This window comes from Syzygium oleosum, unplaced genomic scaffold, assembly GCF_021117445.2.
Source record: "Syzygium oleosum isolate NSW1041296 unplaced genomic scaffold, Sole_v2.1 Sole_v2.02, whole genome shotgun sequence".
Taxonomy (NCBI): Eukaryota; Viridiplantae; Streptophyta; class Magnoliopsida; order Myrtales; family Myrtaceae; genus Syzygium; species Syzygium oleosum.
The window spans coordinates 16,741,987-16,754,169 of record NW_026607486.1 but is presented as its reverse complement, the minus strand read 5'-3'; the positions used below and the strand labels follow the sequence as shown (position 1 = coordinate 16,754,169).

The 12,183-nt window shown below is 43.3% G+C and overlaps 2 protein-coding genes across 6 annotated transcripts; both read left to right on the top strand.

Moving 5' to 3' along the window:
- The first annotated feature begins 252 nt into the window (after positions 1-252).
- On the top strand, positions 253-4,493 carry LOC115665891 (uncharacterized). 5 transcript variants are annotated; one of them, XM_056308606.1, is made up of 7 exons: positions 253-489; positions 698-795; positions 1,481-1,761; positions 1,927-2,031; positions 2,410-3,119; positions 3,500-4,068; positions 4,177-4,493. In XM_056308606.1, the coding sequence occupies exons 4-7, from the start codon at positions 2,022-2,024 to the stop codon at positions 4,283-4,285; spliced, it is 1,398 nt and encodes a 465-aa protein (XP_056164581.1). In that variant the 5' UTR covers positions 253-489; positions 698-795; positions 1,481-1,761; positions 1,927-2,021; the 3' UTR covers positions 4,286-4,493. The 5 variants fall into 5 exon arrangements, with proteins under 5 accessions (XP_056164581.1, XP_056164580.1, XP_030443597.1 ...); XM_056308605.1 differs by having other exon boundaries at positions 253-588; XM_030587737.2 differs by lacking the exon at positions 1,481-1,761.
- A 1,548-nt stretch (positions 4,494-6,041) lies between these two features.
- Positions 6,042-9,267, top strand: LOC115666052 (uncharacterized). The gene is made up of 6 exons (XM_030587871.2): positions 6,042-6,462; positions 6,551-6,666; positions 6,902-6,999; positions 7,424-7,629; positions 8,815-8,864; positions 8,975-9,267. The coding sequence occupies exons 1-6, from the start codon at positions 6,081-6,083 to the stop codon at positions 9,011-9,013; spliced, it is 891 nt and encodes a 296-aa protein (XP_030443731.1). The 5' UTR covers positions 6,042-6,080; the 3' UTR covers positions 9,014-9,267.
- Positions 9,268-12,183: the final 2,916 nt, after the last annotated feature.

Genomic DNA, 12,183 nt, shown 5'->3' with positions numbered 1-12,183 from the left:
ACTAATCGAAACTAACGGATAGTAAATTTGTCACGGGCGTATCAGTTTGAGATTTTTTATGATAAAAAAATTAATTTGAGGTAAATTTATCACAAGTGTACCCAATTTGAGCTTTTTTTTTTTTTAGTATTAACTCTTGACATAAAACACTTAACATTTGTTTATTATCCTCTTTAATAAAAACCTAGTAGTTGACCTTTTTATTGGGAAGAGTTTGATAAAATGGATACAACTCACCCGTCTCTCTCTCCCTCTATCTCTCTCTCTAGCCACCTACTTCATCTGGCATTACCTCCTCCTGCCGCTGCTCTGTCTTTCCTCTTCCTTTACATCGCCCCGCTCCCTCCGTCACTTTCTCTGCTTCAACGAACTCCCTCCTCTCCTTTCCTGTCCTCTGCAGCCGTGCTCGCGTTGCTGCCGTGACCACGATCTTTCTCCCTCTTTCCCATCGAGTTCAATCCGAACCCATCTGCCGTTTCGAACGCGCAGGTGCGCCTCCCTCTGTCTCTGTCTCTCTCCCTCCCTCCATCTTCGCTCTTTGCCGTGTCTGGAATCTCCACTTCTTGATCTGCGAAACGAGTTGCCCAAGTAGTTGGGTACTTTCCTTTGTTTTCTCTTTCTCGTCATCTTTGTCCCAGGTTTTGCCGTTTTCTTGATGTTTTGCTCCTTTTTTTTTTCTTGTCCCTTCTTTTTGCAGTGGGGTGACTCGAGAGAATGGCCCCCCCGCCTCTTCTGAAACAGAGCGAGGGATGGAAGAATTGATGGTTGTCCTGTTGTAGCTGATCAGGGCAAAAGGTACCCGGGTTTCGTGTTCAGTTTTTGGATCCTTGTATTTGGTTGGGTTCTGAGGTTGTTTTCTTGTCGGATCTGATTCTGGTCTACTGGATTCCCTTCGCCTTTTTGGATTTTTCCCATCTCTCTCGGTAATTTTGGCCAACACCCATTTGGGTTCTCTCTCTCCTTTTTCCCTATCGTGCTAATTTCTGTTTGTGTTCTGGGTTTTGTGCTTGAATTTGAGCTTTTGAACTGATCGAAGCTTCCCGGTAGGACAAAGGCGGTGAACTGAGAAACGCTCCAATAGAAGGGTCAGCTGAGGTTTTTTAACCTTTTTGAAAGTATAAAAGAATCTGGGGTATCATTAGGGGGTTGAAAGTTTTGGAAGCTTTTGAAAAGTCGAAAACTTTTGTTTCCCTTGTCCTTTTGTACATTAGCCACTTTACTGTTTCTCTCTTCTCTTTTTTCCTCCCCTTTGGGATGAGTGCAAATGTATTGCCCACTATCTCTGGTCTTCGCAGCCAATTCACACATCGGCTCTTGCTTTTTCGGCCGGGGACCAATCCGGGTATAATACTCATTAGAAAAATTCTACTAGATTTCCGTAGGACAGTGCTTTTCAGATTGTTAGGGCATTTTTTTTTTTTTTATATTGGCAAACTGAGTGCGCATTATCTGAAGACAATATCGGCTTCCTTTTTGATAGGCTTAACAGGGCCATCTCAACTCACTCACTGTGTCCCCGGTTTACCAGTCATGGTTTTGGCCTTTTTCTCCAGTTTTGCATTTGATGCTTCATCTCTGTCGAAATATCAAATGGTGCCCGGATCAAGATTGGGAACGACCTGTCTATATAAGCTGATGCCCATTCTAGAGCCATTCGTCTCCGTGGGCTATCACGAACTGTTTTGGAAAAAAAAAAAAAGACTTTGAAATGGTCCAGGACTTTCAACGGTCCTTTTGCCTTTTTGCGTTCTTGTTCCAATGGTAATGACTAACTTTGATGAACCAATGATGCTCTTGGACTGTGCTGGTGTTGCTGGATGCTTGAAAAGAATCTGCTGGTCATATAGTTTTCCTGTTATGTGAGGTCCCGTGAAGGCCCATATGTACACAATAGTTGCTTACTGACATGACTCTGTTCGATATCAGGATCTCCTTGTTGCAGAGAACTCCAGCGTGACAAATGACATAAATAGCTTGCAGTTCAGGAAGAGTTCTTCTGAGATTTGGCTACATGTTCAACTATGAAGATCGGTACTGAATCTTTTTCTGTTATATGCCCTGCATGTTATCCTAGCGGAAAATGTTCAGAATTCGTATCGATGCGTTTTTACACACATTAAAAGAATACTTGCAGCCTTTGACTGTCTCATCCCAGAGCAAAGGCTGGAAAATTTCTTTTCCTAAAAGATGATATCTCCATCGATGGGCTCCAAGCACTTGCCAACCATCTCTCTAATCTAGATTTTATACAGAAGTTTCATCTGTCTGGTTGACTTGCTTAAAACTTAAAAGTCATAACGAGTTTCTGGAATTTTTGCTTCAAGTGGGAAGTTGCAGTTACCACTCTAAATCATCCTTAATTCCTTAGTTACATTTTTCCTTACGCGTTAGTGGTGTGTTGCGTTGCAGATGGTGAGACGGTGGTGCAACATCAGGTCCATAATCATACTGCAAAGTCCTTTCAGCACAATGATGACCCCATGACAACTGTTGAACAAAAGTCGGACAAGGACACCATGAAGGGAAACCTAGATGATATGAAGTACAATGAGAATGTTGCTGCTCCAGTGCCGATTGATGTCGATTCTGGGGTTGGATTTTGGCCAGTGCCAGGATTGAACAATCCGGAGCCTGATGAGGATCTCGCTGGGAGCGACAAATTGACCGGAAAAAGTTCGTTCGCTTCATATACTGATTCTACTGGAGAAACAGAACTGGTTAAGGAGGACTTGGACCTTTTCACTGATAAATCTGTCACGGAATGCGAGATTGATAAGTCGATACCTAGTCACAAAGAAAACCCTTTCTGTGAAGTCAAAGACATCTGCGTAGACGAAGGCGTCCCCTCTCACAAGGCTACCTTGTCAGAAACTGATGGAAATAAGGGCCTGCATGCCTATTTGCCTTTAGAGAAGGATGCAAATAGTGACTTAGATGCACTGGAACGTTCCAAAAATTGTTCTGAGGATTTGGTGCGGGCAGACACAACAGCAGACAAATTTGTGGATGAGTTATCCAAAGAGAAAGTGGTTCCTTCAGTCCAAGAGTTGGCTTCACAAAATCCCGACCGAGAGTCTTCTGATGATATTGTTGATGGAATGAAGCCACCCTCTCCTATGGTATGTATTTCCTCATTTTGGAATATTAAACAAAGTCTGTCAGGTTTCAGGTTTAGCTTTGTATGTGTAGATCATGTGTGCTACTTTTAAAAGATGATATGAATGCACAGGTGGCAACTCTTGTGCATGTGTTTCAACATTGGAATTCTTCAGAACTGAGAAAAGAAGTGACAATCTTGTTACTAGCCATAATGTCTCATTGTTAAGTTTCAAGTGAGATCTCCATGACCACTGAGGCTTTAACCTTTTGTTCTTTCTTCTGTTTTGGTTCTGGAGTCGAGTTTGAGATACTTTGTTGTTGTCAGCTGGAATTCATATAAATACGATGCATAGAGTTGGCTCTGTAGGCTAAGCGTTTATTTTTTTTATCCTGAATACAGGTCTCAAACGACGAATCCGTGATGGCATGCTCGAATTTGTCCTTGGTTAAAACCCAAGAATCAGTCAAAGGGAGTGAGGAGGATGCTCCCCCATCCCCCTCTTCTATCATCAAAGAATCGAATGATACCACCCTCGTCCATGACTCACGAGACAACAGCGAGATGGATAACAGAAGCCCTGAGAACCGTGTCGCAACTGACCCATCTCCATCCGAAAGGTTGGAGTGTGGGGATCTTGTCAACGAGTTATCTTACTGCAGCAAAGTGGAGAGCGGAAGTATTACCTTCAGTTTCAATGCTTCAGCACCTGAATCGAGCGATAGAGGGGAGAGTTCAAGTAATGGGAATAAAGAAGAGCGAGAGGGCCAGAACGTGCAAAGAGCGGATGGAGCTTCTGATAGGCGAACTGATTCTTCCCTAGGACGGCATGATTTCGGAGAGTCGAGTTTCTCTGTGGCAGGCCCTGTGTCCGGCTCTATAACTTACTCGGGACCGATAGCTTATTCAGGAAGCCTCTCTCTCAGATCAGATAGCAGCACGACCAGCGCTAGATCCTTTGCCTTTCCAGTGTAATTATCGTGTTATAGTGTTCCAGCTCAAAGAGTGTTTTGGCTACGTATTCTGTTTTATTGGAAGTAAGTTCCCTTTGTGGGTTTTCCTTTTCCTTCGGTGTGCAGATTGCAGTCCGAGTGGAATAGCAGCCCAGTGAGGATGGCGAAATCGGATCGGCGACGGCTCAGGAAGCACAAGGGTTGGAGGGAACGACTTCTATGCTGTAAATTCTGAACTGCATCTCCTCCCTAGAAATTTATCTAGGTCATTCTAGTTGTTAGATAGATGTATACACCTGCCCTTTTTCTCTATATTTTTGCCCTCTTTTGTTGCCCTTGTAGGATTTGAGGGGGTGATAGATGAGAGTTCTTTGGTTGGAATTTGTGGTTTCATGCATGTCTAAAGTTATGCAGTGATATATGTTCTATTCCTTACCACCCCCCCTCCGCATTCCATGAAATCTCTCTCTCTCTGTTCTCTTTCTCTGATTGAGTTCTGTGCTAACATAACATGATCCTTGGATCATCATCATATAGGAAGCAGTGGGGATTGTCCCTTTAGAGATTGGTAATACTATAAACACAGAATGGATCGGATCTCGGTCATTCAATAAAGACTTTTAAGCATATCTGTATGTGATGACACATTCGTTGAGAAATTTAAAATGAAATGCACTTCGATACAACGTGTTTCGATGTGGACATAGGAAATTCCCTGGAAGCACCGCGATATCGAATTCGATGATGTTGGGTGCTTTTATTTTGTTAAAAAGAAATGATACCGTAAAAATTGCATAAAAGGTCTACAAGGTTACGCCCTCGTATCTTATTCGTGTCACGTCGAAATTGCAATTAAAAATGTCAATTCACGTGAAAATAACGCGTGGCTAAAAGGAGAATCATCGCGAACTTTTCAGCTCCTGAGATCTCTTTTTTCAGTGTCATCGTCCAACTTATAAAATTTGGTTCAACGGGGTCACTTACCAATCAAGATAATCAACAGGATCCTGACGTGATCAAAATATTTCACTAATGTCCATTAAACTTTCATTCGTATATTCATGCACGTCTATTCATTTATGTCCATCCCCGACCGCCACCTCCCCCTATCGTGCCCACCACGAGGCACCAGTAGACCTCACTCCAGCACGGTGAAGAGTCGTCGGGACCCCAGCCGACGGTTGCACGACAACAACAAGCAACGACTCTTCTCTTTTTCTTTCCTTTCCTTTAATTGCTCGACCGGGCCCCAACTCTCTCCTTCTCTTTCCTTTCCTTCAATCGATCGAAGAGGCCCCATAACGACATTAAAAATGGCGAAATCAAACGTTGGAATACGTTCTATGGTACGCCAAATTTTTTCTTTCACTATACTTTCGGGGTTCGAACAAGATGTTTATCGTTCCACGAGACGCGCGCTAGCAAAAGACGAAACAAGTGCGGTGTATAAGGGGTCAATAAACCTCTTCCAAAGCTATCCCCACCGCTGCCCCGAACGACGCCGCTTCCCGGGGGCGGAGATCCAGAATGGGATAATGACACAAACGGTCCCTGAACTTTTAATTTGTTCAATATAGTCGTTGAATTTTAGCTTAATGTTCAATTTAGTCCTTGAATTTTTAATCTGTTCAATGTGATCCCTGAATTTTTTGTATATGTTCAATTTAGTTCATGAATTATATGAAAATATTCAATATAGTCCCTAAACTTGAATTAATGGAAGGACTATATTGAACATTTTCATATAGTTCAGGGACTAAATTGAACATGTATTAAAAGTCCAGAGACCACATTGAACAAATTAAAAGTTTAGGGATCAAATTGAACATTCAGCTAAAATTCAGGGACTACATTGAATAAATTAAAAATTCAGGGATCAAATTGCACATTGAGCCAAAGTTCAGAACTATTCGTGTCATTTTTCCATCCAGAATTGGAGCTCCCTTCGATCCCGAGGCGAAAGAAATCTCGCTCTCGTTCTCGTTCGAAGCGGAGCAGCTGCAGGAGGAGCAGGAGCAGCAGCAGCGGCGATGGAGGATTGGTGGAAGAGAGCGAAGACCTTCGCCGAGGAAGCGGCGAAGAAGTCCCAGACCCTCGCCACCTCCGCCGCCACCTCCGTCAAGATCTCCGATCTCATCTCCGAGACCGCCAAGAAGTCTCGGGAGCTCGCCCTCGAGGCCTCCAAGAAGGCCGACGAGCTCAAGGCCGCCGCCCTCAAGCAGGCCGACCAGATCAAGTCCATCGCCGACTCCATCTCCCCGCTCGACGCCGGCCCCTCAGCCAATGCCGCCGCCCCTACCCCTCCCCCGGCGGCCGAGGAGGAGGACCTCGAGAAGCTCGGCGTCACCGGCGACCTGCGGGAGTTCGTCAAGGGGTTCACGCCCGCGACGTTCCAGAACTTCCCGATTCGAGGTTCATTTCTTTGATCTCCTCGAGGCTCCTGTGAGGTCGTAGGGATTGATTTTGGCGTGGTCGTTTGATGGTTTGGTTGTGATGGTAGATGACGAGGAGGTGGAGGAGGAGGAGTGCGGTGCTGCCGCGGCTGGTTCGAACGTGAGGCGGGATCTGACGGAGTGGCAAGCGAAGCACGCGACTCTCGTCCTCACGACCGTGAAGGTACGACGCCGAGTCCTTGTGGCTTGGTAAGAAATGTGCTTGCGAGTGTTTCAGATCGGCGCGATTGAGTTTTGTTTGGACAAGGAGTTATCGTTCTGCTCAATGTCGTTTAGGTTTGAAAGAGCTCCCTATGCTGCCTCTGGTCTAAATGTTTGCCTTTGGTGATCTCTGTACGTGTTTTGCTGCGAGAAGCCATGATAGCTTCTCTTTGTTTCACGATGGTCTCGTTATGCAGGAGATTTCGCGGCTACGGTATCAATTGTGCCCTCGGGTTATGAAAGAAAGGAGATTTTGGAGGATCTATTTTACTCTCGTGAGCACTCATGTGGCCCCGTAAGTCAATTTGCTTCGTGGGTTGGGATGAAATCGAGTGATTTTCCTAGTTCAAGGGAGAATGTCTCCTCTGCTTTACTTGATACGCCCTCCAAGCTACCGTCTGCCATACACTAAGCTTTGTGCAATGTTGCTGGGCTTATTCTTCCTTCGTAAAATGGTGTGGTTAAGGACCTGCTAAATGGCTTTTTTCTCTGGGTCATATGAAAAAAAGAATTGTGTTTGGTAATTGATGAGAAGATTCATTTTGGTTGTTCATTGCGTTCCCTTGAAAGCCTTTTGTGTCTTGAATTCAGACATCTAGTCTCCGTTCATTACTAAAGTTAGGTGTCTGCATTTTAAGGTCTAAGAAGTTAAACATATTGTTTGTTTTTTGGGACATAATTGGTCTCAAACAGCAGCATATTTCTCTCTTCTTTTCTAGGTATGAGAAAAGGTACTTGGAGGACGCCAAGCTCAAGGCTGCGGAGCAAGCTAAAGCTGAGAAGATGATGCAGGACCCCGATGCAGAGACCCAAAATCCTAAAGTGGTGGAGAAGAGCATGAAAAGCAGTACATCGAGTTTGTCTGCTCAGCAAGACTTGGATACTTTTCTTCTTGGAGATCTTGAGGACAGTGATGGAGGCCCAGGTACGTTCTTTTGATTCTTTAGTGTAGTTCATAGAAATTTGTGATCACGACACAAATTTTATGACCCTACATTTAGGTGTCTTCTCTTGATTGTTACAGCTGGACCGATGCTTAGTTCAACTATTGTCGAAAAAGTTGCAAAAAATAACTGTTGCCATGCTGTCCTCACCTCTTATACCCCAATGGCTTCCTCCTAAGAAAGTCATTAAGTTTGGCTGCGCCTGCAGACTGGCTGCATTTCCGACTGACATTTTGTCTGGAGCCAATGAGTGGGAACTGTGTGATCAGTAATTCATAAGAATTGTCTGTCTGCTGAATTCGAGTGTTATCCTTTAGGAAGTCGAATACAGAATGAACTTGATAAATGACCTATCAAACAAATTTATTGCAAGGAGACGATAGTTTTAGTGTGCTCGTATCCCTTTAAGTAAATCACTTCATAACCGGGACAAAGCATTAACTGCTTGAGTAACGTCGATCTGTCCAACCAGTTCAGCTGCCTGATCAGTTTTATAATTAGTAAAAATTCGCAAACATGAGAAAACTAAGTGCTGTGGCTCAAATAGTCAGCCTATGGCAAATGTTGCCTGTAATGCTGACATACAATGTTGACGACAAACCTGCACTGCAGCGCCTTGATGTTCTTTTTTATCTGAAAGCACCGATTTAGTGTTAAACCTGCACAAACTTGGCTGAGTCCACCAATATAGAGCTCATTCAGATTGATTGGGTCCCACTTCAGTCAGGATTCTATATGAGTTTTATCGAACAGTCCATCTGGACTTGGCTGATTGAGCTAGCCGATCGGTTTTGTGTTTTGCAGTATTTATTTTATAATGTTCGGGTTTGTAGCTTGTTCACATGAGCTGTTTAATGACGCTTAGTAAATGTTGATACAGAATGAAGCTACACATCATAGGAATGCCCACTTGTGGGATCAATATTGTGCGTTGCTGTACTATTGCTTTTTATGTATGGTTAAGAGAGAGAGAGAGAGAGAGAGAGAGCTACGAGGCCCCACCCCCACCATGCTGACATATGCATATGTTTATATGTTCATATTTTTATCTAAGCTGGCCTGTCCATCCAGGGGGAGTGCAGATGTGTTGGTAAATTTGTTTTGCCAGTCTTCTAATAGATCCATATGCAATCATTCAGTTGTTAACCTTTGTTCTCGTCTTCTAGATGATGGTGAAGGGAGCTTTGGTGATGATTTTGATAAGATCGAAAATCTGGTAAGTCTATCCTGGTATCTCAACCTTCTTTCCTGTTGAATTGTGGTCCATAGGTTGATGATCTTTCCCCAGAATCGATTCTTGATGGACTAATTAATGGAAATCTGCAGGATGATGAGGATGAGGAGCATCAGCAGAAACCAACATGATCAAGGACTTGGAGGAACATTCCATCGTGGTTGTTTGCTAGAGGCTGGATCGATTATATTTGTAAATATGTGTGTTATCCCACTCCTGTTGCCGCTTTTCAATTGCTGATCTATGGTATCTGGAGTGAACTTACTCTGTCCCTGTTGCTATTTTAGACCACTCCCCTAATTTATTCGCTCGGAACTTGCAGGCCTGCATAAGAAATGGTAAGTGAACATGAATATGAAAATTTTACATGGTTGATTTCTTCTGATCTTTATTTCCACCCGAGATGTTCGCATCAGATTTAAGCAGTTCAAAACATTGGAGTTTGATTTGCCAGACATTGACCATTTGACTTTGAATAATAACGAGGAAGATCGAAAGGCAAGTCTCATCAAGCACTTAGTGTCCTCAGTTGAACAAATTTACCAGATTCAAGTGAATTGCTTCGAGATTAGTAAAACTCATGCTGGCGCCTTTAAAAAAGATCTGCTTTTTGAACATTTACTACAACGTGAGTAGCTTTATAGAGCCCATACAATTGTATTTCTCTTTGTCGAAAGTATAACTGTGATCATAAAGTAGAAGGGGTTGGTGGGGAGTCGGGCATTCATTTAAGATTTGATCTCGGAAATTTAAGCAGTGGAAGTCTCATACGTCTTCCAGAGAGAGAGAGAGAGAGAGAGAGAGAGAGAGAGAGAGAGAGAGAGAGAGAGAGAGCATTGAGTAATGAATTACTCCAAGTCCAAACTCCAAAGCCATCAAAGCTTCCTATAAAATCACCCAAAAACTCTCCTCTCACCCAAAGCAAACAAGTCACGTAGAACGCTAGAGAGACCTCATAGCCATATCATATCCGAAGGCATACTGACATTGATCAGAATTGATATGGGAGGGAGCGAGAGCAAAAGCAGAGACGAAAATGGTGAGGCCGAGGAGTTGAGTGGCGCTGCCATGGCCGCGGGAGCCATCGCCGGCTTGGCAATCTTGGCCGTGGGGGTGGCGAGTCTGATGGGCGACTCGTCCAAGTCTGGCGGAAGGAGGACCATGAAAGCTCCCGGGAGGGACATGCGCATCTTCCGGGACGACTTCGAGAACGACTCAGCGTCATACTTCCGCAACCTGCGCAAGAAGTAGTCACTATAGCTACTAAGTAAAACGAGGAATTTGTGTCGTTGCATGTGTGCTCTAATGTCTCTATTTTGGTTTTGCTTAGTGTCTTCAGGTACTATCTTTTAATGCGGTCTATTTATGTGGTATATTTTGCACTCCATTCTCGTGGTTAATGCTAGTATGTGTTTTCAGTTCAATCAAAATTGTGTGCCTCGAATCATCTTTGGTATCCGAAGCAAGTGGTGATCAACTTCGCCGAAGAGATGTCATTTTTTCTTTCTGGCTTCAGTAGTTCTTCGATTAGATTTTTTTTTTCTCGTGAATTGGAGTTTCTATTGTATCCCTAAACCACGAGTATATGACCAATCAATTATCACATCTATTCCTTTTTTTTTTCACACCTTGAAGTGTGAAAAAACACGAACAAATACCTAATTTAGAGGGGCATAACAATCCGCCACCAATCTTGCTATCAAATACCTTGCATGCGATTAGGGTATTCTATTTCGTCATTTCTAATAACCAAGAGTCCAAGTCTTTCCCAAATTTCATTTCCATCCTCCCTTTATACTTCAATTATAGTCCCATTAATTTGAGAAAAATTATAATTCGTGCCACGCGTCATGGTATACGGATTCAAATTCAGTGTCATGGGTTTTTGTAACAACCTAGCCCGTTCCATGTGTATTCAGCCCCAAATGAAGAACTCAAAATAACCACATAAGGTGTTGACCATTTGAGAGTGGGTGCTAACTTATATATTACTCAATACAACCTCTCCCATTTTGTGTATACTAGAGATTTGGATCGTATGTTTCATTGACCTAATGTTCCATAGTAGGAGGTGTTACGATATGGGGGAAATTCAACTCAGCATTCCAAAGAGGCGGAGGCAAAACACGAACCATTAAAAAGAGTGAAAGAAAGAAAAGACCATGCAATTTTCCAAATCTTCGTTAATAATTATTAAAGCAAAGACACAAGATCCGATATAAACAATCCAAGAACTTATCTCTCGATAAAAGCATCGAGCATACTGGGGAACTTTTCATCTCCCCACCTTTGCTCTTGTTCCAAAGATTACTGGGTTATCAAAAATTAGGGTTAATCTTCACCCGAACCGGTTGATGGTCACCAAACTTATTACTCGAGTTAGAATTCAAAGAGACGTTTTAGGTAATTAATGTCAACGTTTCTTGTTTCTCAGCAATTTGAGCGAGGTCATCTTTTTCGAAGTTTCCATTGAAGGTGTTATAATAAACCATCTTTTGTTTGGAATGTATCGATATACTAAACCCCAAATTAAATTTCGGGGGGTCTTTGCATGCATGCATGGGGAGATCGACCACCCAAGAAAAGCAAATAAATGTTGCTCTCGGAAGACCCAAAAAGACCCCTTAAAACCACCTATAAGTAGATGAACGAGACGGCCCGATTGGTAGGGACGGGGCAGCAGATCGGCTCGTCGGCGGTCGGCTCCCGGGAGATGGCAGGCGTCAAGTGGCGGCGAGGATGGAGGTGTAGTCTGAGGCAGAAGGCGGAGTGCTATCGGGAGTTTCTTTTTTCTAGTTAGTATAGATCGTCACGTAGCACAAATCCAATGATTGTAAAATGGAGACGGGAGATGTGGCGTATGCATGGATACACTTTACCTTGGCCCATTGATTAAAAAGCTTTTCAGGCAATTAAAGCACTGACGTCCCCATAATTTGATCGAACCATATCAACATGCAAAGGCGTGCGGTCTAGAACCTAACCAAAATCAAGCAATCACTGTCCTCAACCTTCGCTCACCCACCACAAAGTGTCCTTTTACGTATACTGGACCATTTCCTCTTGCCATGCTCAGGAACATAACAACAAGCATTACCTGCTAATCAGAATCAGTCAAAGATTTTCATCTGGTAGAGCATAACTAGTAGTACGAAATGGGCATCTGTTTTGTCCGAAAATCTAATCGTTTCATAAATAGGTTTCGACTACACACACGATCAGATTCAAACACTTTACGTCAGAAGGATTTTCTCGGACGATCTTAATGAAAACCCTCGCAAAGTTGACGCTTTCTTTATTT